The following is a 26115-nucleotide window of genomic DNA, read 5'->3' as shown; positions in this document are numbered from 1 at the left end:
ACATCCGGAAGAAGCCGTCTTAGTTTGCTTTGGCTTTGTGCTATATGCATGCACAGTCTGTCCAATTTTGGTTTTGATACAGTAGCCTCATATCCTTCTGTGATTATATCCATCCAGTTTGGATAGTTACAATGTAAGCAGTTTTTCACCTGATTTTTATGGTCCCTTTTCTGGGTATGATAGAGAGGGAGGAGTGTTTTGAAATGTATCGATTCCGGATGGATGGGCCAGCAGGGGCACTGAGGGCTGAGGGGTCGAGTTGCCAACCTGATTCCTGGTGAGTGACCACAGCCAACCTTTCACGCATGCTCGTTAGGATTGCGACAGGGGCCGCAGCCACGCTGGGCACTGGCGAGCTGCATGCCCGCTCTTGCTCTGAGTGGTGGGGCTGCCAGCTGGGTTGTAAGCGGTACCCAAACAGGAGCAGAACTTTGGGGCTGAGCGTCAGAGTGATTTGTCGAAGACCAAGGATTGGTGAGGAAAGGGACGCAGGCTTTTGTAAGTGGCTCCAACCAAAGTCACTTGCTGGAGCTGTCAGTGAAAGCTGGATTGTCTGTTAGTTAGAGCAGCAAGCTCTTCCAGTTAGCCAGCACTTTTGGATGCTAGCCACCTCATCTGAATAGCAGAGTAACCTGCAGTGTGTTTTTCCGTGGGTGTATTTCTTGGGTTTTCGTTGTGTTATTAACAGTAAAGTGTAAGGGCACCTTCTCCACACCAGCGTGCCATTTTGCCATCTGACCTCTGGGGACGGGGTGCCCCGCCCATTCTCATTTGTTGTGGGGCCTTGTCTTGTTGCCGACTCCCCTGTCAGACCATGAGCTATGGACGTGCAGGGCCCAGGACTGTTTTTCTCCTGGATTGCGATGGCCCCATCTCAGTACTGGGTGCACTGTCTGGGCTCAGCAGAGCTCCATGGATTTTAAAGGCTTTGACGTGCGTTGTCAGATTGTTTTGCAGAATGCATCGTCATCTCTGGAGCAGCGAATGGAGAACTGTGTTTTGAGTGGTCCTTGTGTTTCAGAGGGTCTGTTTCTTGTTACTTGTATCAGTGGGGGAATATTTAAACTTGGGGATCTTGGCCAGTTTTATTGGTGAGCTTGGTGAATCTTACTGAATTTATTTAGTAACTAATACCCACAGGCAGAGCCCTGAGCAGGGGTGACATCTCGGCAGCAGGCACGCCATCTGCCTCATCTCGTCCCCGTGGCCTGTGGCCCAGTGTGGGGTTGCGTGATGGTGCAGTCGTTGGTTCTCCGGCAGTGTGTTTGCTACCTGGAGGGGCAGCTGTGGTGGGCCCACACCTTCCTCGTGTGCCTCAGCAGTGCTGGGCCAGCAGGCCCCAGGTGGCAGCATCTCCACCCGCCTGTGCCCACCTCGTTTCCACAGCACTGAATGCACATCACGTCCCTCCCTGACACCTGCCCATGCGTGGTGGGCTGGCTTCTCACTCCTCCCGCAGCCACGGCACTCTCCTGGGGCCCTGTGCCGAGGGCACCACTCGAACACACAGCTGTCTTCCGGCGCTCCCCGTCCCTCTGCAGGGAAGTCTCAGGGGCCTCTGCAGGGAAGTCTCGGGGGCCTCCACATCACGCTTCCCACAACCTCTTCCTCCTCCTTACGTCTGCGAACTCTCTGCCCTCTTTCCCATCACCTGCACTCTCTCCGATCCTGCCGCCCTCCAGGCTTGGTTGGAATGCCAGGGGCTCTGTGCTCATGCTTTTCAGCCTAGCCGACCTCTGTACCTTCTGCCCCTTCACCCTATTCATTCTCCACCTGGCAGGTTCCAGCTCACATGGTGTGGTTGTGTGAGCTGCGTCTCTCTGTAACAGACCGTCGACAGCATCGGGAGAGTGCATGAAGTCGATGAGTCAGAGGAGCGCATGGGGACAGCCTCTCTTCCAGGCACTAAGATGTTCTTTGTTTCGTCTTTGCCTTTCTCCCCGTCCCACAGTGTCTCCCACATGGAAGTGTTTGGTACTATTAGTAGAAGAAATCACTGTTTCAACAAATAGCTTTTCTGTGAACCAAAACTTCTAGTCACAGCAGTATTGAAACATTGAAGATCAAGCCACCAGAATGCTATGAGATTGGAATTTTTGCTTTTTGCAGAAGTGGCCTCATCAAAATGAGGACGGTGAAAGATACAGAAGATTTCTTTCACTTTTTACCGCAGTATCTATCCCACAGTTGATCTTTTCCCAAGTGTTGTCTACAGACTTTTTCCATGTGGAATTTGGTACCAAGTTCTTTATACAAAAAGTAGACCAGCTGCTTCACAGACACTGTGCTGTTCCCAGGCCCTGAGGCCTCCTGCTTTGGGTTTTGAGGTTGGAGACCCCTGGCTGCGGGTCAGCTTGCGGGTGGTGGGATGGGAAGCAGCCATGCTGTTGGTGAGAAGAGTGTGTTGGTTCTCATCATTTGGGATCACTCTTGGGAATGGCAGTTGATTGTTGGAGCTGGCCTGATGCTGCCACCTCACCTAGCCATGCTGAGGGCATTGTCCTCATCCTGTGATAATCATCTGCCAACGTCTCGCCCTCCCACCACATGCCTGCACTTGTGGGCTGCAGGCGGACGGCCCAAGCTTACAGCCATGAAGCAGAGTCAGCAACTGTGACTGTGGTCAGTCTGTGTAACCTTGATTGAGTTGAACGTTATCTATATTAGAATTAGACATTTCCGCTGCTAGAGCCATTTGATCATAACGTTAGTGGTTTTTGCTGAACCAAAGAGTTTTGCGAATTTATAGTCTTGAGTTGTGATGCCACTCTCACCAAGGCAGGACTTTCTTCTCCGTCCTGGAACCCAAATCTGCGTAATGAACTGTTCAAATCTCTCTCACCAAAGTGCCGGAGTTTCCAATTTAAAAGTCCCACGTTGGGAAATGCAAAAGGTGAGCTCCATAGAGCAATTCCATCTTGCTTATAAAACAGAACAGTTTTGATTACCAGTTAAGCTCCTAATTAAGTGAAGAGGCTTATTGCAGGGTTTGTGCCGTGCAGGTGATGAATGTGGTGGTAACGGCAATAGCTCCCTCCCCGCGCTCCCCGTGGGGGCTGGCTCTTACCCACAGCATTTGTGCTATAGGTGACTGCTTCCATACCTTGGTACCAGTGTCCTGGAATCCTTTGAAGTGAAAGGAGCTGTTTAAATTGAAGGGATTTTCCCCTTTCCCCAGTACCAAGCTCTTCCATGTGGTTTAATATGAGGGAGAACCTAACCCGCGTCAAGCCTCTTTGTTCTTGAGAACCCCCTGGTAATTACAAGCTACGATTCCAGTGCACCTCCTGGTAATTACAAGCTACGATTCCAGTGCACCTCCTGGTAATTACAAGCTATGATTCCAGTGCACCTCCTGGTAATTACAAGCTATGATTCCAGTGCACCTCCTGGTAATTACAAGCTATGATTCCAGTCCTCTACTCCAGTTCCAGAGACTGACATCATCTCACAGAGGTGGGGTGGGGGGCCATGAGGGAAATGAGCCGCTTAGGAGACCTAGAGCATGGGTGGCTTTGTGGTGACAGGCTCTTCTGCCGAATGACAGGAGAGGCGCCCATGGCGTGGCTGAGGAGCTGTTTCGTATCTGGAATTAGACTTGCCTGGAGTTGGAGCTACACAAGGGAGGCTCCATCATGGACGCTTCTTACCAAGTCAGAGGCCTCTGTGCCATGCGGGGTCCTGCTGTGAGCCCGATTAGAAGCATGTAGACTAATCAGGCAGAGACCTGGTTCGCGGCCAGGCTCTGCCACTTCCTAGCGCAGGATCTGGGCACGTTACCTGCAGCCTCCTTACCTGTGCAGTGTGGCATGGACCCCCCTGGGGGCTTTTGGATGGAGTGGAATCATGTGTGGACATGTGGGCTCCCATGCAGAAAGGCCAGCTGTGGAAACACGCAAGTGCCTTGTCAGTTGGTGGACAGGTGTCTTCACTGTGTGGCTGGTGGTCCTGAGCGGGCACATGTCTTCACTGCCCGGCCGGCAGTCCTGGGTGGGCAGGTGTCCTCACTGTGTGGCCGGCGGTCCTGGGTGGGCAACCTTCATCACCGGGACCATCTGGATTTTGAGTCATTCATCCCCCTGTCCCTTTAATCTTCTGACCCTTTTTGTTTTCTGGATGTGGAAAGAGGGGCCAAGAATTTCTGCTCTGTTTTCCCTAAAACAGCTTTTCACATATTTCAGAGTGGCGATTATATCCCTGTGTGCTTTTCTCCTAACCAGGCTAAATATCCTCCATTTCAAAAACTTAGCTTTGTATATCTACCCACCATTCATCCACCCGCCTACCCATCCATCATCTGTCCACTCATCCATCTCTCCGTCCACGTGAACTGGTGGAGTCTCAGGCTGGACGTGGTGACTGTGCAGCTCTCCCCACCTTGTAACACTGCCCACTGAATGCCAGCAGCACCCCTCACCCTCGTCATTCTGACCCCCAAATGCCCTGAAGGTTTCTCGAAACATTCACAAGGGCAGTACCGCCACTTGTGGGATCTTCTGCTCTAGGGGTAGTTATCTGAGGAGAAGACAGGCCTTATTTAAACTGTTCTAAAGGCTTAAACATTGTTTATTTTTGTATTGCAGAAATAACTGCTCATTGTGAAAACTCACATTCCCTTTTACTCTCTGCCCTTCTGCAGCAAATAGCGCGAACTTCCCGCTCCACTCCCCCCGCCTTGCGGGAGTGTTCGGACTTCCCTGTGTGTGGCATCCCTGGATGATGCTCCTCTGTGTAGATTAATGTAGATGCAGTCGTAGACTTTTCCATGTAAACGGAGCTGTTGATAAAGGTGGGCTTATTTTACAAATTGGTTTTTTCCCTTCATACTGTAGCAGGGCAGCATTTTCAAAGAAGGTTAGTTAAATCATCCCCCAAAGCCTTTCTACAGTCTAAGAGGGCAAGTGAGATGGTTTTTAATTCAGTGTCTGTTTTTATGTCCCATGACTTCACATTTTGTTGTGGTCCGCTTGGGCCTGCTCACCTTCTGCCCTGGGCTGTGGGAGAGCCTTTTCTGCCTCGTCCGGGTTCCCCTTGGGGTTAGCCTGTGCACTCGCCACCCCGCCACCCTGGTCAGGACTGGGGTCAGGACTCACACTCTTCTCAACCTGGTGTCCCCAGGGTATGGGGGACGGGGCTTCCCCTTGTATGGAGGTGTGGTGACTGATGAAGGAGAAGAAAGGGCCAAATGCAGTTCCAGAGCACTGTTATACACGCTGGTGTTAATGTTTATAATTAAATGAGAAAAGTAAAAGATAGAATCATATTCAGATGTGGAAACACGTTGGTTTAAATTTCATTGCTTTTATGCGTTTGCAAAAATGTCACCTTCGAAAGTCCCCGCAGTGGTCCATCTCTGTCATGGCTCCCAGGCTGCCACGGTCCCTCCTGGCTGGGAGGAAGCTGAGGTTGTAGACATCTGCCCTCGCCCTCACCACAGTCCAGGGGTGCCTTGTGAATTACCCACCTCCTGGCATCCAGCTGCTTCGAGGTAGCTTGGGCATGGCTTCACATTTCCCATGGCTCAGATCTCTAAGCCCAGATCTCCCAAGGCCCTGGGGCCTGAGAGCGCCCCTCGCCCAACCCTCACCCCCAGGGCCACAGCCATGGCTGCCATGTCATTAGGCCCCGCCCTCCGTTGATTGGCATCTGGTTCTGCTTCCCTCCTCTGCTTTCACCTGTGTATTGATCATTTTTTTCCTTTGAATCTTGTTTCTTCCTTTGAACCCTGGAATTGCTTGGAATTGCCGTGTCTGTGTTTTCCTTCCTCATCTGTGATCTTAGCTGAAAAATCTTTCTTTCCATTGGTGTCAGTGCTGTCATCTCTGCTGTCCTATGGAGTGACACGTTTTGGGAGGTAAATCCGTCCTCCTTGTTGTGGCTTGCCCGGCTGTGAACATCCCAGTGCTGGTCGATGCGGGCCCCAGCCACGAGGCTTCCCAGGTCGTGCCTCGTTCCACTTTGCTCCCTTCTCGGTCTCCGTCCCTCCTTGCCCCACGGGTGGCAGTGTGCCTGGTGGACAGTGTGTACCTTTGAGTGGGAAGTTCTTGGGTTAAAATCTGTCACGGCTGTTGGACATCTCAGAGTCTTGATTCAGAGACCATTGTCACCCCACAGTGGACTCTGTCTAGTCCTTGGGCCAGGTGGTTTTGTAGATCAATGTCTAACAGATGGAAGCCAGGGAGAACCTGATCTTGCCTGCAGTTCGTCTGGGCCATACACCCAGGGCCAGGGCTCCTCTGGGTGGTCTTGGACCTTCCCAGGCTGTCTCCCCAGGGGCCAACACACCAACCCGGGAGTATTTTCTGCAGCTTGTCCTGGTCCTGACCCTGCTGTCACAGCCTGGAGTCCAGAGTGTCCTGTGCCACTCTGTGTGCCTTTGCCAAAGTGGGGGATGCTTTCTGTGGCGGGGGATATTTATCTCATTCTAACAATAAGGGTAATTCCAATTCTCCTGGCGTGTAGAAGACAAATCGCCGCGGGGGCCTCTCTGAGTTAAATGCCGTTACTTCATTACCTTGAAGAGTAACAAATGGCCCATTGTGAGAAATGACACCTAGAATAGGCCACTGACATTTCCTCAGATAAAATAACAAGCCAGCTAAACAGACCCAGAGAGCGAGGCCTGCCTGGCTCACGCACCCCTGGCTCTGCGAATCAGAGCTGCAACAGCCCAGCTGCGTCTGTGCCCTCGGGGAGAGGCTGTGCCCCTGGCTCTGCGAATCAGAGCTGCAACAGCCCAGCTGCGTCTGTGCCCTCGGGGAGAGGCTGTGGAGGTCTGGAGAGGCCTCGGTTCCCTGTTTACTCTTATTATCCCTGAGGAAATGTCTCTGTGCTTGGAAGGCCCTTGAAAGAGGATAGGTCGATGGGAAACCTCTCCGAGGAAGCCCGCTGATTATTGTTGCTGATTCAGTTCCCTGAGATGCAATAAAAATCAGACCTGCTCTAGGCCGGCAGAATGTTGAGTTGATTCTGCCCAGACTGTTTTCCCAGGGAGGAATTGGGGCCCTGGGGAGACCACTCACTCACATGCCTGTCTACATGCTTGGCTTTTGCTGGCGTTCCTTCCAGTAGGAAAGGCGTTACAAGGGGGCCGGACTTGGAGTCCAGGCAGGCCTGTCCTGCTCACTCCCACCATTGCCTCACAAAGCACACTGATCAGCGTGTGGAGGCCTAAGTTTCTGCATCTGTGGACCGGTGGAAATAACACCTCCCACCTTGGGCTGCCGTGGGAAATTGGGAGACAGGGCCTTTCCCTGGGAGTCCCTGTGAGGGCTTCATCAGACAGTGTGCTCACATCAACCCGGGCTCCTGGGCCAGCAGAGTTTTAAGGCCAGACACCTTGCCACTTGCTGGAGGGAGAGCCTGCAGCCCTGCAGGGGGCCGGTGGGTGAACAGAGCCCCCAGGAGAGTGCCAGTGTCATGGACACACCTGCCTGGGAGGAGGGTCCGGGGACGGAGCCATGGTCAGCCAGCAGCACTTGTCATCCTAGCCCCACATTTGAGGGAACGGGGGACTGGGACCTGCCTTCTGGGGTGAAAACACAGGCCAAGAGAGTGAGGGCCTGGGAGCGCCCAGTATACTGTGGACAACGGTGTCCTTCGCATGCCAGGTCCCAGGAGGAACCCATACATTTCTCCATGCCACTGGGTGACACTGACGCCTAACATGGATGTTTTCAATCTTTAAAGTCTCTTGTTTTCCCCTTTAATTCATGAGCATCTTGAGAGCGTTGAATCTGTCACTCATGTCTGTGCCTGGTGCCTGGCGTACGGGGACGGATCCCACACAGGGGACCTGCTCTGTGTCCACGTTACCCCTTAGTGGAGACAGCCCAGGGTCTACCAGCTGAGGCATGCAGAGACGCGGCGTGGCCTGGCCGTAGGGAGGTGGCGTGGCCGTAGGGGGCGCGGCTCTATCGTGAAGAGGAGTGAGGCACTGACACAGGCTGCCACGTGGATGACTGGAGAACATCGTGCTCAGTGAGAAGGAGCCGGTCACAGAGGGCCGCAGAGCCTCATTCCAGCAGTGTGAAATGTCCAGCATAGGCAACTCCATAGAGACAGGCAGGTTCGTGGTTGCCAGGCGCGGGGTGGGGAGTGGGGAGCGGCCGCTAAAGGGTCCAGCGTTTCTTTCTGTGGGGACGGAAAGGCTCTGGAACTAGTGGTGATGTTTGTGCAGCCTCGTGACCCTACTAAAGACCACTGCGTCTCACACGCTAAAGAGTGGATTTTATGGCGGTTGAATTATCTCTCAGTTTACAAAACCCAGGACCCAATCAAAGCAGTACCCATGGAGTGACTGAGGATCCACCGCCACCACCCCAGAGAGAGGAGTGATGCGCGAACTGGCTGGAATCCGCCCACCCTCTCGTGTTCCCACAGGCCCCGCCATGTTGGATGTGTCCCGGGCTGTCACCTCCCTGTCCAGACCCTCAAGCGCCCAGCTGCTCGCTCCTGCTGGAGGGTCAGACACGGAGGCGCTCTTCCCCTTTTATCCTGCTGGTTCTGGGGTGAACCAAGAACCGTGGGAGGTGGCGTGTCACCTCGTCTCTTCCAGTCACACTTCAGTGTGAGTTAGCAATTGTGCAGAGCTTCAGTGTGAGTTAGCCATTGTGCAGGGCCGCAGCTGGGAAGCAGCGCGATGGGATAGGACTGTATGCAACACGAATGTGAGGTGGGCCTCTGGGTCCTCGGGGAGCACTTAGGGACCTGGGTTCTGGGACCAGTAGGTGGCACTGCTTCTAGTACCCTCCTCCCGGTGTGTACCAGGCTGCTTGGCATAGCCACGGCCCTGCCCCTCTTTACCCCACTGTTGTCAGGGCTCAAGGGTGGTGACGGCAGAGTGGTGACAGCTGAAATGAGCGCGCACGTTCACAGCGCGCAGGAGAGGGCCTGGCGCATCAGCAGCCCCCGGCCAACACCGGCAGCGTTAACATCCCTATCATGATTGTGATGTTTATCTGCTTAAACCTTTCTAAATATATTCTGGGCTGAAATGTTTCTTTTCTTAAAGAACATTTTCCTTGCAAAGATGCCATGCAAATAAAACTAAAGCAAAAAAAAAAAAATTAAAAATAGGGTAGATAATTTTTAAAACATTTATGAGTATTTTGCTGGATGACAGCAGTTTTGTAAGGATCTAAAATTAGTTTGTTCAAATATCTGATAAGCTGTTTCAATTAGGCATCTGTTTTGCATTTTAAAAACTTTTAGATTATGTTTTCTCATTAGGTTTTTTGTACTTTAAGAAGGAAATTATTTAGAGCACCATTGTCCATTCTATCTTTGAAGCACATCTGTGTTACGGCTTTCTGGGGTTTTCGATCCTAGCATAGAAGTATTTACCCAGTGTAGTTTGGGAAACTCTAACTTTGGAAAGAGGTTTTTAGAGGAATGATTGCCAAATGAATATGTAAATATATCAGAAGCAGAGTTTTCAAAATCTTCTGAAAAAACTTTCAGATCTGTTAGGATTAAGTAATATATTCTATTTTCTCTCTTATTAGAATGTGAAATGCCTGAGAAGCAATAATTTATAATGTATTAATTATGTTAATTAATTGTAGAGGATTCAGAATATTAATTATCTGCAACTAATTAGGTGTTAAGATTGAGAAGCAGTAAGTGATGAGGTGGAAGGCTGCATGAGTCATTTAGCTAGACTGATGAGAGTGGGTGGGGGGAGCTGGATGTGGGCTCAGCTCTCTTCCTCCGTGGGCCTCCTCGTGAGTAAAGGTCCCGTGTGGCTAAGTCTCCTTGTCTTTTGCATGCTCGGCGCCGCCCAGAGGCAGAGGAGGTGGACACGGTGGACGTCTCCGGCGTGCCCGCAGAGGTGCTGCGCAACATTGAAGCCGACACCTACTGGTGCATGAGCAAGCTGCTGGACGGCATTCAGGTGAGCGCCCGCGCCCACAGGGACACAGCCCACGTCCACAGCCCGTGCGGTGAAGAGAGCTTGAGGCCTTGGGCTGCTCCTGAGTCTCAGCGTGGCCGTGCAGTCTCTCCTGAAGCCTCACTTTCCTACATCTGGAATAGCACAGACCCCTCCGGGCTGACGAAGCGTGAGACACAGTGTGTGTGCCCCTCATTCTGGGCATGGTCACCGTGTCCTGCTGAGGGCCCGGCAGGAAGGGAGGTGCAGAGTCTCATCCCCTGCTGCCTGCAGACTGTAGCCACCACCACCAAATGGGGCACAGGCTCACGGTAGCTGCGTGTGTGTGGCTGGCTGTCCTAAGAGAGATCCCCCTTAAAGGGCCTCAGATCGGGGGCCGCAGCTCCTGGTCTCTGACACCAGGCCGTGAGCCCTGGTCCTGAAGTATTGGTGGCCAGGGCTCCACGTGCGTGGGGCGCTGCAGCCGTGCCTGCTCCCGGAGAGCAACATGAGCTGGTAGGAGTCCCCTGCACCACAGTGGGGACTCTGCGGGTCTCTGCAGAGACTAACTAGGGTTAGTGGCTGAGATTTTTGTAGAAAAGTCACAGGTCTCCCAGTGACAGGGCCGATCCTGTGGAACGGCGTAGGGGCGGAATTCCACACAGTGCCTGGGAAGGGCCTTGTTGGTAGGCGAGTCAGGAATGAGGACTGGAGCCAGCTGATACTACAGAGGAATGACTGAGGGGGATGGACAGGCCCTGGAGCGGGTGTGGGCGTCTTAGTTTATCTGAGGCTGGCACATCCTTTCTAGACACCCGCTTCCTGTGAGGTGCTGTGCTCCACACCTGGGAATAGTGGCCAGTAAGGGTGAGGCCTGCTCCGGAAGCTCACTGGGGGCGGAGGGTAGACGGGTAAGTATGTCATGAGGGGACAGAAGGCACTCGACCCCAAAGGTGGGAAATAGTAGATTTCATGGGACAGTGAATTTTGCTGACAGAGCAGGCAGGACTTGTCAGGCAGGGGAAGGTGAAAGCCCAGAGCACGGTTTGGGTGGATAATCGTTTCTGAGGAACGAGATGCCAAGGCCGTCACAGGTGTTCACATGTAGGTGGCCCTCTGCTGAGAGCTGGGCCTCCTGGGAGGTTCTGCATGTTCTACCAGCATCCTTGTTATCCCGGCTCAAAGGGGGGCCCTCATCTGAGAGAGACGGAGACGGCGTTGTCACTTGTCATCTGCATTGCCTAGCAGGGCTTGACTTTTCCTGAGCCATTGCGGTAAAGGTTGTTCCTGATACCCCTAAGTGAAGAGGTCTCAGCTCATCTACTTGATTCGAAATCGTCAGAATATGGCTTTTATAGCCTGTGGTCTAAGGTTTAGACTCCAGGTTTAGTTTGAATATATTAGCTGAAAGGTTCTGTTAAGGAAAGATACATGGTTTTTGCTGTTACTTTTCATAATGTAGGAACGAAAAAGGAGAAAGTAGAAGTCTGTCGTACAGTTGGAGAATGGAAACCTTGCATCTATTGGCTGGTCCAGACTCCTCGTGACTTACTTTGTTCCTTGTAAAGAAAAATGTGCCCACTAGAGACATATTTTGGCCCAAGCACCAATTTATCATTTGCCCTCCTTTGCTAATATTTTCGTACATTTTATTCTTTCTCCTAGACCTTTCGGCTTTTTGCCCTCTTAGAAAAAGGATTGAATCATAATGTAAAACTTTATAAATTTCAAATGTCACTTCTCTGATGGTGAGTGATGGGACTTGTGCCATTTAAATACAAGATTATCTGGCCTCTATTTGTAAATAAAATCCACTGTACAATGAAATCGATGCTGGCTTTTCATTTTTCACCTGAGATTTGTAGCCTGATGAAATGGTTTATTGGCAGGGCGGATGAGTGTAAGGGATCATGCTTTCCTGGCGTGTGTGTTTATGGCACATCGCCGTCCCGTGGCAGCTGTTTATCTTTCTCTCACCTGCCACGACGGATTCCACGTGATCCTCCCAGGAGCAAGAGTTGAGGAATGTCAGTGCCCACCATCCAGGGGACTTGGCAGCTCAGCTGTGATTCCCGTAGATAAGGCCGCCCGAGCAGAGCTCCTCCTGGGGACTGTTCAGTGTTTACAAGCACTGCCGCTGTTTAAGTTCAAAGAAGTATGAGGCCATGTACTCACTTAAAACCAAGGCAACATGCGGACCAGCGTGTCCGCTCCCGGAGGACCTGGCCGCTTCTGCCTCTTAGCTCCTTTCCCTACTCTTGGTCTTACTATCTGCATTTCATTCTTCCTGGAACTGCTGGAACCATCTTCCTCAAGCAACCTTTTCATCACGTCATCACCCTGATTGAACCCCTTGGGGAAACGCTCTCTTGGTTTTCTGAAGTGCGCGCTCAGCCTGGCCTCCGCCGGTCGTTCCCAGTGCTCTTTCACGGGCGTGTTTATTCATCAGCTCTGTGGCAGCCGTCCACGCCATTGCTGCAGAGGCTTCAGTGGAGCCGCTGAACCGGAACCGTGTGCCAGGGGCTCCTCCTCACCCGGAAGAGGATCTTAAAGGGCCTCTAGCCCCACAGTTTCTGTGATTGGTGGGTAGTCACCATGGGAATGAATGTGAGGAACTAACAGTGTCTCCACCGTGATGGTGCTTCCTGGCGTGGGCATTCCCGGGACAGGTTGGAGCTCGGTTACACCCAGCACACAAGGCTGAGACCAAGAGAGATGAGGCCCATTGCCCAGGTGACATGGCTTGTGTTAAAACCCACGTTGGCTGCTCTATGACCTTTCCTGGCTGAAATACATAGAAGTGAGTTCCATTTGCAGGGGAAGTTCTAGAGGGCAGAAACCACATGTTTTTTTTTTTTTTTAATCTTTGGATGTCCTGAATAGTCATAACTATGTTTTTGACTCACCTTGGAGCCTCAATTTGAGATTCCATATTCTACTTGTTTTCAGTAATTCATCAACCTTGTCATTTTGGCCAGAATGTGTGAAGCACCTGCCCTCTACAGGTGCTCAGAGAGGCGGAAGACTTTGGGGTGTGAATCATTATCACCCCTCTGTCCCCAAGAAGCTCAGAGCCTGGTGGGATGGAGCAGGGGTAGAGGACAGCTGATGGAGGCGAGGGACAGAATGCTGGGAGAGGAGGCTTTTAGCCCTCAGATAGACGGCAAACTAGGAAAAAGAGCAAACCACTCTTCTCCCGACAAATGCCTGGAAACGTTAGGTAATTGGTCTGTTCTTGCACTGCTTAAAGAAGTACCTGAGACTGGGTAATTTATAGAGAAAGAGGTGTAATTGGCTCACTGTTCCACAAGCTGTACAGGAATCATAGCTGAGGAGGCTTCAGGAAACTTTCAATCATGGCAGAAGGTGAAGGGGAAGCTGGTGCGTCTTACGTGGCCGGAGCAGGAGGGAGGGGTTGGGGGAGGTGCCACACACTTTTAAACAACCAGGTCTCCTGATGCAGCGCTGGCAGGGATGGTGCTAACCCATTAGAAACTGCCCCCCACCCCCCCACCATGATTCGGTCACCTCCAGCCAGGCCCCGCCTCCAGCACGGGGAATTACAACTGAACATGAGATTTGGGTGGGGACACAGATCCAAACCGTATCCGCGGTATTAAACAAAGATTGTTTAACACACATTGTGGGACTCCTTAAGAGCAGCAGCGAGGTCCTCCAGGAGTGAACAGCGCTGACTCCACTGGCTGACGCTAGTGAACTGGAGGGAATTGTCAGGCCGCCTCATGGCTAGGAGTGCAGGCTTTCCTGCCCTGGCAAGGTGGGATCACAGAAGCCAGTCCCGTGCAGGGAGATCAAGAGCTGCCCAGAGCAGAGACACGACCTCTGCCGTGGACACGCCCAGGCCTGTGTGCCTTGGACTCTGCATTCCAAACGTTATTAAGAGTTCGAAGAGCCTTTGTTTGTGTGGGGTTAATTCTCTTGATAGCTGCCATATTAGAAATTCAAATAGAGAAAATTAAAAATACTTAGTAATTTATTTAAAAAAACAACGAAAAACCCATTATGTATTATTATAAGTAATATTTTTATGGTAAATTGCATTTTTCAAAATAAAAATGTTGAGTGAGAAGAAAGGCATTGTTTTACATTTTTGCAAATCTCCTTAATGTCTAACTTCATAGGGGAAGAATTCTCATATCTACTTCTACATTCAATTTGTTGTGGTAGTTTTTGTTTTGGCCGAAGAATGTGAAAAAAATCCAGCATTATCTAGATATGTAGTTGGAAAAGGAAGTGTCTTTTTTTTTTTTTTTTTTTTTTTTTGAGATGAAGTCTCGCTTTGTCTCCCAGGCTTGAGGGCAGTGGTGCAGTCTCAGCTCACTATAACCTCTGCCTCCCAGGTTCAAGCCATTCTCCTGCCTCAGCCTCCTGAGTAGCTGGAATTACAGGCACACACCACCACACCCGGGTAATTTTTGTATTTTTGTTAGAGACAGGGTTTCACCATGTTGGCCAGACTGGTCTCAAACTCCTGACCTCAAGTGCTCCGCCTGCCTCAGCCTCCCAAAGTGTTGGGATTACAGGTATGAGCCACCATGTGTGGCCAGGAAGTGTTTTAATAGCCTTTTCAGGGAATTTTGGATTCTTTTTTCATTAATACTATACTATTCAACAAATGGTAGTTTCTTAAAAAAGGTTAGTTGCGATATGAAATCTGAAACCTGATCAGTGAATGTTTTATACTCAGTTACATTAAAGTTGATGGCCTGTCTTATACTTCGATAGGATCTTTTACCCATATATTGGCTCTGTAGCATCATTCATTGGCGATTTGGAAAATATTGGCTGACTGAGGTGTACGGATCTTTTAAATGTTGATACGTTTCATCGTATGATCAAATTTGTTAGTATTATAAGTGGGATTTAGACCCACCATCTCATAAGAAACAGCTGTCAGGCCCAGGGTGGCAGACAAAAGTCTTCCAAAATTCAGATTTTAATTTTAAACCTCAGGTATTATCATTGGCAACAAACACAGTTCCTTGTTTCTTTTGAAGTGACAGGCCGACCTCATTCATTTTTGAGAAAATATCTTCCAGAGACCCACGTTTGAATAACTGGTTTGTCTGCTAGTCCTTCTTTCATGTAAACATGATGTTTCTTGAAGAAAGTGTTCAGTTCAGCTCACAACTGAAGCCCGCGCACCAAGTGCTCTCCTTGAAGCCTCTGTTTCTGGATTTGCCCCTCGGGCTTTCCGTGTTCTTCCCGCCTGTCGTTCAGGGCTGAGGCTGAACACAATATTAATAGTAAGATGAGTGACCTTTCCCGCCGCATCCAGGGCATCCTTAAGCGAAACAGCCTTTCGTTTTCACACCGTGAGCATGTGCTATTGGGAAGACAGTGACGGTGAGTGTGGTGAGGGCACTGCCCTGCCTGCTGCCAGCATGCCCGCAGTTTTACCCACCGCTGCCTGTGTACTACCGGCACAAACGTCAGCACCACGAGGAAGGTGAATCATGCCTTCGTGTTACTATGACAGCAGTTTCAATGTAACAGACCCCTTGAAAGGTCTGGTGACCCCCAGCAGTTGGCTGGCTACCCTCTGAGAACTTCTGCCCTGGAGGGATGATCTCCTGCCACAGGCCTGTGGCGTTCCCATGGGAAGAGGCGTCTGCAGATGACCTCACGGCAGACGAAGTACAAACCAAGCGGAGAAGGAGTGCGCCGGGAATAAATGTTAGCGATTACTCTCATTAGGAGGATTTGTACCCAGAGACCTGAGACACTAGAACAGCGATTTGAAAGGAACCAGACAATGTGTAACTTTGAAACATTAAGGAGAAATAAACAGTTTTAAAATAAAGACTCTGAAGAAAGAACTCACAGATTTTTTTTTTTTTTTTTTGAGATGGAGTCTCGCTGTTGCCCAGGCTGGAGTGCGGTGGCGCGATCTCGGCTCACTGCAACCTCCGCCTCCCAGGTTCAAGTGATTCTCCTGCCTCAGCCTCCTGAGTAGCTGGCATTACAGGCACGCACCACCATGCCTGGCTGATTTTTGTACTTTTACCATGTTGGCCAGGATGGTCTCAATCCCTTGACCTTGTGATTTGCCTGCCTCAGCCTCCCAAAGTGCTGGGGTTACAGGTTTGAGCCACCGTGCCCGGCCAGAAGTCACAGATTTTAAAAGGAACCAAAGAGAACTTCCAGCAGTCAAAATCAGAGTCACTGAAATTTAAATCTCATTAGACAAAAGAGAAGAGAGAGTTATTTAGAATTGAATGTAGTGCTGAGAAAATTACCGACTGGGCAACACAGAGAGATACTGAAAATACGGCAGATTAAGACGTGAAAGATAGAATTTAAAAAATAGAACTAGAAAGAGAAAATGTAGTGGAGGAAAGTCAATATTTGTAAAGCTATGGCTGGGATTTTTTCAGCATTGATGAGATGTTGTTAATAATAAACAAATCTCCAGAAAGATGAGTTGAAAGAAATCACCTATAGAGACATGAGAGTGAAGCCACTGAATAAGAAAGAGAAGAGAAAGTCTCATAGGAAAGAAGAAAGGCCAGAAAAAAGGAGAATAATGTGTCTCATCTTCTGAAGAAAAATAGCTGTCCAGTCAGATTAGATTTAAAAACAGAATCCAGCTATTTGCTGCTTGCAAGACACCTAAACCACAAGAAGACAAGTAGAAAGGATATGCAACAGAAGAATATTAACCAAAGTAATAGTTATGTAGCTCTGTAGCCCATATGTAGCTGTGTAATAGCCATGGAGGTATTAAATGAGATAGATTTTTAAGGCAAAAAACATTCCTAGAGACAAAGAGTATCACTGTCAGTGGATACGTTTACCAGGGAAAAGTTAATCTGGAATGCATGACCTTGACCCCATATTTCTGCACATGTACATAAGTATGATGGGAGAGGGGTGGCGGTTGTCAGTGCCAGACACTGTTCTGAGTGCTTCGTTGTAATATTAGTTCATTTTCCCTCACAACCACCCATAAGGCACTTCCCATTTTGTGGCTAGTTAGTTGCAGCGTTGGGATTTAGACCCACACAGTCCAGCACCAGCCTTCCTATCTCTCAGTGATTAGTAGGTGATATGGTTAGGCTTTGTGCCGCCACCCAAATCTCACCTTGAATTGTAATCCCCATAATCCCCCACGTGTCAAAGGAGAGACCAGGTGGAAGTGATGGGACCATGGGGTGGTCTCCCCCACGGTGTTCTCCCGATAGTGAGTTCTCACGAGATCTGAGGTTTTATAAGGGGTTCTTCCCCCACTTTGCTCGGTACTTCTCCTTCCTGAGGCCTCCCCAGCCATGGTGAACTGTGAGTCAATTAAACCTCTTTCCTTTATGAGTTGCCCAGTCTCGGGCAGTGCTTTATAGCAGTATGAAAACGGACTAATACAGTAGATCGAGCAGGTAAGAATTAGCAAGATCTGGGAGGACGCACACTGCACAGTTTGGCCAAATGGACATATCTAGACCCCCATATCCAGCACACAGAGAATATTCATTCTTTTCCAGCCTGCACAGAACATCTGTAAGAACAGCAATGCCAGCAGTTACCAGGAGCCAGGTAGACCAAGGTCTGGGTGGGGGATTAGCAGATTTAGAAGAGCATTCTAGACTAAATTGAGACTCCATGGTGTGGGATCACTCAGAGTGCTTAGGGAGTAGGAGTGTGTGCTGGAGCTTGAGGCTGGGAAGCTGGGTTGATGTTTGACAGCTCTGGAAAGTGTCCTTGTGACCCTCCCCAGATACTCGGGCCTCATCACTCATCTCTGGTGGATCGATGCCCTTCCTGCTAGGTGTCTAAGAGACAGTCTTTTTCTTTTCTTTTATTTGAGATGGAGTCCTGCTCTGTCGCCAGGCTGGAGTGCAGTGGCACGATCTTGGCTCACTGCAACTTCTGCCTCCCGGGTTCAAGCGATTCTCCTGCCTCAGCCTGTCGGGTAGCTGGGACTACAGGCACACGCCACCACGCCTGGCTAATTTTTATATTTTTAGTAGAGACGGGGTTTCACCATGTTGGCCAGGATGGTCTTGATCTCTTGACCTCGTGATCCACCTTCCTCGACCTCCCAAAGTGCTGGGATTACAGACATGAGCCACTACGCCCAGCCAAGAGACAGTCTTTTTACTCGGGGGCATTTGGTGTTGGGGGAAAAGGCAAAGCAGCTACATTTCCAGATGTGCTGGTCTTAGGGGAGATGCCCTGTCCAGCAAGTAATGCCTGGAAACCCATTGCTGACCTGCCGGTCATGTGAACAACAAATCGAGGTCATTTGCACTGCCCTGAGGGACGTCTACGCTTGCAGTGGGATGTGGGCTGTATTTGGATGAAGGAGGGGAGTTTCACCTAGGACCCAAACAGGAGCCTAAACTAGGTGGTGGCGGGACAGGCATTGGCGGGCAGGTGCAAGAACACCGAGGCCAGCTGTAGACCTTGTTGGCCATGCGGAGCAAGTGCCCGGTGTGGAGTGGTGGCAGCGGTGGGGTGCCCTACTGCCTCATTAGGAATGTCTGGGGAGCTTTTCAGTGGTTACCACCACTGGGAGATGCCGCTGCATGGACAGTTCCGCCTGGGAAGAACCTTTGTGGCACCACAGTAAGAAGCATTGCATAGGAATGCTGCACTTGCAGTCACTGGATCTGGGCTCAACATTTGCCACCTGCGTGACCCTGTTACTGACTCCAGCTGGACGGTTTCATCTTGAGAGTGAATGAGGTTGTGAGAAAAGTCCTGTATTTTGTGGTGCAATAAGTGTCTTGGATCTGGCACGGCAGACCATCTGGTCAAGTTTCCACAGCGCAGGAGGGTGCCCAGGCTGGCTTGTGGGCAAACGGGTGTGAGGTAGGGCAGGGGTGGGTTGCCCTCAAAGTGGGGTACCACTCAGTGCGGCAGTGATGACCTTGAACCTCCCATTTAAGCCTCATGGGGACTAATCCTCAATGTTGAGGACAGAATTTCTGTGCTGTCTTCCTCAGTTGTGCGGTAGCTTTGATTGTAAGTACTTTAAAAAATTCAGATAAGCTTAATTTGGAGAAATAATTTCTTTGCATTCTTGTCTTTATTTTTCATTTTCTTTCCCGGCTGGGCTTTCTGCCCATTTGCCTGAGTTTCACTCTGTGTGTGTCGTTCTCTGGGTGATGTGAGGTGGGTGGGTGTGCACAGGTTGACCGTGTGTGGGTTTCCGGGGCTCTGGTTTTTCTGTAGTGACCTGGGGTGTGAGGTTGGAGGGAGGGTCCTTTGTGGCTCCCCAACCAGCTGGCAGAGTAGCTGGTGCCAGAATGAGAAGACCAGGTTTTTTTGTTTGTTTGTTTTCTTCTTCTCTACCAAGTACACTGTGAGGGTTCCAGTCACTTAATTAAAAAAAAAAATTTGGTGGGCTGTTTCTTTCGGTGGTTTCATGGATGTCCTTTTAATGCTATTTGGTATTAGTAGCTATGTTTTGGGGATGATTTTTCGTGTAGATCACAGAAATACACCTGGGCCGATTCCAGCTGATGGAACCCTTCTTTAAGAAGGATTTGCTTTAACACAGCACGTTGGCTTCGGGGCCTGAAGATAACTGGCTTTGAGTGTGCGCTTTCTGGGCAGTGGAAGCTGCTGAACTAGTGCTGTTTCAGCCCCTCCCTCTCCCTGGGAGTTTAAACTGGGTATCCAGTGAGAAGTTCTGGACTGGGCACGGTGGCTCACGCCTGTAATCTCAGCACTTTGGGAGGCCGAGGCAGGTGGATCATTTGAGGCCAGGAGTTTGAGACCAGCCTGGCCAACATGGTAAAACCCTGTCTCTTTTAAAAATACAGACATTAGCCAGGCGTGGTGGCACGCATCTGTAATCCCAACTACTCGGGAGGTCGAGGCAGGAGAATTGCTTGAACCCAGGAGACAGAGGTTGCAGTGAGCCGAGATTGAGCCACTGCCCTCCAGCTGGGGCGACAGAGCCAGACTCCATCTCAAAAAAAATTATATATATATATATATATATATATATATAAATATATATATATAAAGTTCAGGCTGGATGAGGCCCTCTCAGGCTTTTAGGGGATTATTCTTGCACTTCTGCCAGTTTTTTCATTTCACTAACAGCACTCGCCCCTAGGTTGTCGGTTCGCTATGACTTCTTGAATTACAGCTTCCATATTTGCCTACCCCGAAGTCATACTATTACTCGTAGATTCATTACTTAACGGGACGGCTTCTTTGAGTAGAAAAGAACCGTTGCCTTTTATAATTAGTCATTTACATTTCCTTTCCTTGGGGAAGAATTATTGAATTCTAAGAACTGGTCGGTGGCATGGAAGTGATAGGAATATTGGGGAAAGTGACTAAATTGTCTTGGAACTTGTCAGAGAAAAGGCCAGAAACGCAGTGGCATTGTGACTCATTTAGAGAAAGGTCAGGAAACGGCCAGGCCCGTGGCTCAGGCTGGAGTGGACTCTGCCTGCCAGCAGGTGTTAGCCTTCAGGTAGGGCTGGTGTGAGTTGACCATTGGTGTTAACACCAGGGAGGCGACAGGGTAGCTGGGGGAAACCCTATCCTGCACACCAAGCTGGGGAGACGTGCGGCTCCTTACAGTGCTTGTTCACAGAGGGGGCCGGCCAAAGGCAGTGAGGACAGCTCAGGAGCCTCTGCCATGAGCTCAGGCAGCTGGAACTTGGAATGGACTAAGCCCCAGGGATGTCATTATCTGAAAGAGAGTAACAAAGGAAGGACTGGTCTGATGCCCAGGAAGGTGGCAGAGAGAAAGTGCACTCCAACTGAGCTGTGATTTGGCATTTGTTGTATACGTCAAGAAGCAGAGTCTTCACCTGGACAGGGCATTGGAGCGCTTGGTGGAGGCCTGGGGTAGGAGAATGAATGCATGGAGCGCCGAGTCCGTTTAGATGTGTCAAATCCACACCTGCCCCAGATGCCAGCTCAACTGTGTCCCTGTGGGGAAGAATCTTAGGTAGGTGATTTCAGAGTCCCAGTCAATAAAATTGAGGACTCCTGCCAAGATTTTAGAAAGGTTTATTAAACAGATAAGAATGTGTTAGTTACTGGCCTGTGACAGAAGGTTCATTAAGAATTAATCATTGAGCAGCAAGCAATTTAAAAATGAAAATTAAAAAATTCAATTTACAATAGCATTGAAAACCATAAGAATCCATGTGGTTGCCTGAATGAATAGTAGATTCCTTTTGATTACTAAGTAGTATTCCACCATGTGAATCTATCACAGTTTATCCGTCCTCCTGTTGGTGGCAGCCGAGGCTGTTTCTGGTCTTGGGCTCTTGTGAATAACATTTCTGGGAACATTCATGTCCACATCTTCTTCTAGATGCCTGTTAAGTTCTGGCCGTACCACGTCAGAACGCGATTTCTCCAACATTGCATCCCCCTCAGGGTCTTCATTTGTTCCAATTCCAATAGCAGTCCTTTGTCAAGATAGATCTTTTGAGCATGCTTTTGAGTCCTGTGACTTGTCAGTTCATTTCATTAATGGCGTCTTCTATGAGCCAACAGTTTCAACTTTGATAAAATCAATTTATCATTTTTTTCTTTTGTCGTAATAGTTTTCTGTGTCCTGCCTACCTCCACAATGCCAAGATTTATACCCATGTTATGATTGATAATTTTAGTTTTTAGTTTTAGGTCTACAACCTAGCTTGACTTAATTTCTGTATATGGTGTAAGGAAGATGTCAGGGTTCATTTTTTTTCCTCTACAAATATCCTGGTGAACAACATGCCATTTATTGAAAACAGTTTTGTCCTATTTCACTTTTGCTGAAAATTAGATGATTGTATAAGTGTGTGTCTGTTTCTGGACACCCTGTTTTGTCCCATTGACCTACGAATGGATCTTAATCCGGTTCACACTGTCTTCATTACTGCAGATTTTCATGGTGTTGGGTAAGACCATCCTCTTTGTTCTTTTTAAAAATTATCTTAAGTAATTTTGGTCCTTGGCATTTTTATATAAAGTTTGTTATTTGCCATTTCCTACCAAAAAAAAAGCCTATTGAGATTTTGAATGAGAATATGTGGAATTTGTATGTCAGTTTCCCTCATATTGACAATATTAACAAATATCGAGTCTTCTTATCTGTGAGCATAGTATATTTCTTTAGGTATTCTTTAATTTATCCTCACAAACATTTTGCAGTTTTTGGTGTGGGGTATTGCTCATACTTTGTTAAATTTATTTCTGAATATTTTGTTTTTTTCTGATGTTACTTCAAATGGTATAGCTTTGTTGGTATTTTTTATTTTTGGATTTTTTACTATTGATTTGTAGTAAATCAATTTGGGATTGATATACTAGGGGTATATACAAATACAGCTGATTTTTGCAAACGGACAGTTTCCCAGGCGCTGCTGCCTAACAGATGACTCCCAAACCCCCTGACTGGAAGCAGCTGTGCCTTTGTGCTCTCGGGTTCTGTGGGTCAGGATCTCCGTCAGGGCCTGGTGTGGACGGCTCATTTGTGTACCATGATGTCTGGAATCTCGGGTGGGGGCTGGAAGCATCTAGACTCCCGTTCATTTAAGAGCCTGGCGCCCTGGGCCTGCGTGACTCTAAGAGTAGGATTTTGGGTTGGATCGCCCACTCCTGGCCTCTCCACGCACTGAGTGTCCTCATGGCATGGTGGCCTTGGGATAGTCAGACCTGTCGCTGGATGGTTCAAGGCTCCCGGTGAGACTCTGTCTGCAAACAAGGTGGAAGCTGCATTTTTCGTGACTGAGCCTCAGAAGTCACACACCGTACTCAGAAGTCGTGCCCCCTGTACGCTTTTGGTGGAAGCAGTCACAAGCCTATTCTAATTCAAAGAGGGAGAAATTAGCCTCCATCTCTCGATGCCGGAGTGGCATAGTCCCCTCCTGAAAGAGCATGTGGGACGGGAGACAATGTGGCCACTTTTGGAAAATACTCTACTTGTTTCTAGTAATCTTGCTAGAGTCACTTATTATTGCTAGGAGCTTGTTAGTAGATGCCTTAGGATTTTCTGTACACAGTGATATCATCAGCAAATAAAGAGACTCTTCTTTCTTTGCAAGACAAATGGTTTTTATAGGTATACCTTGGAGATAATGCATGTTTGATTCCAAACCACCACAAGAAAGCACCTATCATAATAAAACTAGCCACACAAGTTTTTTGCTTTCTCAATGCATGTAAAAGTTATATTATACTTTAATTTATTAACATACAGTAGCATTGTGTCTAAAAAGCCTACATACCTGAATTCAAAACTACTTTATTGCTAAAAAATGCAAATGATCATCTGAGCCTTCAGCAAGTTGTAATCTTTTTCTTGGTGGGGGGGTCTTTTCTCGTATGGACAGCTGCAGACTGATCAGCGTGGTGGTTGCTGAAGTTGGGGTGGCTGTGGCAATTCGTTAAATTAAGACAACAGTTTGAAGTTTGCTGTGTCAGCGGAGCCTCCTTTTCCTGGAAGAGTGCTCTGTAGCTTGCCGAGCTATTTGATGGCACTTTATCCACAGTAGGACTTCTTTCAAAACCCCAGTCAGTTCTCTCAAACCCTGCCACTGCTTTATCAGCTAGGCTTGTGGAGTGTTCTAAATCCTTTGTTGTCATTTCAACAATGTTCACAGCATCTTCTTCAGGAATAGCTTCCGTCTCAAGAAACGAAGTCCAGTCTTGGAGTCCAGTCATTCTGGAAAACAAACAAACAAAACACCACTTTTTTCCGTCATTCATAAGAAGCATATTCTTATCCATTCAAATTTTACTGTGAGACTGCAGTAATTCAGGCACATATTCAGACTCTGTTTCTAATTCTGTTCTCTTTCTATTTCCACCATATGTGTAGTTACTTCCTCCACTGAAGTATTGAACCCCTCAAAGTCATCCACAAATGTTAGAATCAACTTCAAACTTCCTGTTAATGTTGGTGTTTTGACCTCTTCCCATGAATCACAAATTTCTTAATGGCATCTAGAAAAGCAGGTCCTTTCCATAAGGTTTTCAATGGACTTTGCCCAGTTCATCAGAGGAATCACTGTCTATGGCAGCTATAGCCTTATCAAGTATGTTTCTCAAATAATGACTTGAAAGTTGAAAGTACTCCTTGATCCATGGTCTGCAGAATGAATATTGCATCAGCAGGCACGAACACAACTTTCATCTTCCTGCACGTCTCCATCAGAGCTCTTGCGGGACCAGGTGTGTTGTCCACGAGCGGGAATATTTTGAACAAAATCTTTCTTTCTGAGCAGTAGGTCTCAACAGTGGGCTTAAAATACTTGGTAAACCCTGCTGTAAACAAATGTGCTGTCATCCAGGCTTTGTTGTTCCATTTATAGAGCGTGCTTCTTAAGGGCCCTAGAGTTTCAGAATGGTAAGTGAGCATTGGCTTTAACTTGAAGTCACCAGCTGCTTTAGTCCCTAACAAGAGAGTCAGCTGGTCCTTTGAAGCTTTCAAGTGAGGCACTGACTCCTCCGCTCTAGCAATGAAAGTCATAGATGGCGTCTTCTTCCAGGGAAATCTGTTGTTTAGAGTAGCCACCTTCATCAATTATCTTGACTAGATCTTCTGGAGAATGTGTTACAGCTTCTCCCTCGGCACCTGCTGCCTCACCGTGCACTTTTATGCGCTGGAGACGGCTTCTTTCCTTAAACCTTATGAACCGACCTCTGTTAGCTTCCACCCTTTCTTCTGTAACGTCCTCACTTCTCTCAGCCTCCATAGAATTCAAGAGAGTTAGGGTCTTGCTCTGGACTAGGCTTTGGCTTAGGAAAATGTTGTAGCTGTTTCGGTCTTCTATCCAGACCACTGAAACTTTGTCCACATCAGCAAGAAGCCGGTTTTGCCTTCTTAACATTCGTGTGTTCACTGGAGTAGCACTTTTAATTTCCTTCAAGAACTTTTCCTTTGCATTTCACAACCTGGCTGCTTGGCAAAAAAAAAAAAAAAAAAAAAAAAAAAAAAAAAAAAAAAAAAAAAAGGCTTACCTTTTGGCTTGTCTCAGCTTTTTGCATGCCTTCCTCACCAAGCGTAATCTTTCTGGCTTTTGATTTAAAGTGAGAGAACGTCCAACTCTTTCTTTACTTAACCCATTATAGGGTTTTTACTTGGCCTAATATCAATATTGTTGTGTCTCAGAAAATAGGAAGGCCTGAGGAGAGAGAGAGAGATGGGGAACTGCTGGTCAGCAGGGCAGTTGGAACACATACAAAACGTTCATTGATTAAGTTTGCTGTCTTACATGACGTGGTTTGTGGTGCCTCAAAACAATTACGATAGTAACATGAAAGACCACTCATCACAGATCCCCATAAAAGATGTAATGATAATGAAAAAGTTTGAAATATTAAGAGAATTGCCAAAATGTGAAACAGAGTCACTATATATGTGTGTGTGTGTGTGTGTGTGTGTGTGTGTGTATATTATATGTGTGTGTGTGTGTGTGTGTGTGTGTGTGTGTGTGTCTATATATATATATATATATTTTTTTTTTTTTTTGAGACAGGGCTTCACTCTGTTGCCCAGGCTGAAGTGCAGTGGTGTGATCTTAGCTCACTGCAACCTCTGTCTCCCAGGCTTAAGTGATTCTTCCACCTCAGTCTCCTGAGTAGCTGGAACTATAGGTGCCACCAACCTGGCTAATTTTTATATTTTTTGGGTAGAGATGGGGTTTCGCCATGTTTCCCAGGCTGGTCTTGAACTCCTGGGCTCAACGGATCTGCCCACATCGGCCTCCCAAAGTGCTGGGATTACAGGCATGTGCTACCGCGCCTGGTCACGAAATATATGTTTTATTTAAAATATACTCTTGTAGATAGTTTATTCTTGGAGTTTGCTTTCTTAACTTTTTAGTGTGTGCTTAGACCATATATATGTGTGTATATATATTTTTTACATATACATATATATACACACACACATATATATTCATCTGATCTGTCCAACCTAATTATTTATATGGTTGGAGTTTAGGTTGCCATTTTCCTATTTATTTTCTATTTGTTTCATCTTTTCTTATTTGTTCTTTTTTCCCTACCTTCTTTGGATGAATTGAGTATTTTTTTAAATTAATGGAGTTTGGCTTTTTAGAGCAGTGTCAGCTTTGCAGAAAAATCGAGCAGGAGGTGGAGAGGCCCCATGCGTTCCTCAGCGTCCTCCTTCAGCCCCAGCCTCCCTGCGATTAGCATCTCCCCTCAGTGACTTTAGTGAGGCATATGTGTTACAATTGAGAAATCAATATCGATACATTATTGTCAGCTCAAGTCCATAGTTTACACCAGAGTTGGCT

General features: G+C 48.1%; 1 protein-coding gene across 13 annotated transcripts in view; it reads left to right on the top strand.

The window, feature by feature from the left end:
- TBC1D22A (TBC1 domain family member 22A) overlaps positions 1-26115 on the top strand; it is a 414723-nt gene that overhangs the window by 209647 nt on the left and 178961 nt on the right. For 10 of the 13 annotated variants that reach the window (XM_065521728.2, XM_045364227.3, XM_005566978.5 and 7 more), the window contains one exon: positions 9786-9895. The exons of the other annotated variants lie outside the window; for them this stretch is intronic. In XM_065521728.2, the coding sequence (XP_065377800.1) occupies positions 9786-9895 (110 nt within the window). The remainder of the gene's footprint in view (positions 1-9785; positions 9896-26115) is intronic. 13 annotated transcript variants of the gene reach the window in all.

This window comes from Macaca fascicularis, chromosome 10 (assembly GCF_037993035.2).
Source record: "Macaca fascicularis isolate 582-1 chromosome 10, T2T-MFA8v1.1".
Lineage (NCBI taxonomy): Eukaryota > Metazoa > Chordata > Mammalia > Primates > Cercopithecidae > Macaca > Macaca fascicularis.
This window is presented reverse-complemented; position numbering and strand designations above follow the sequence as displayed.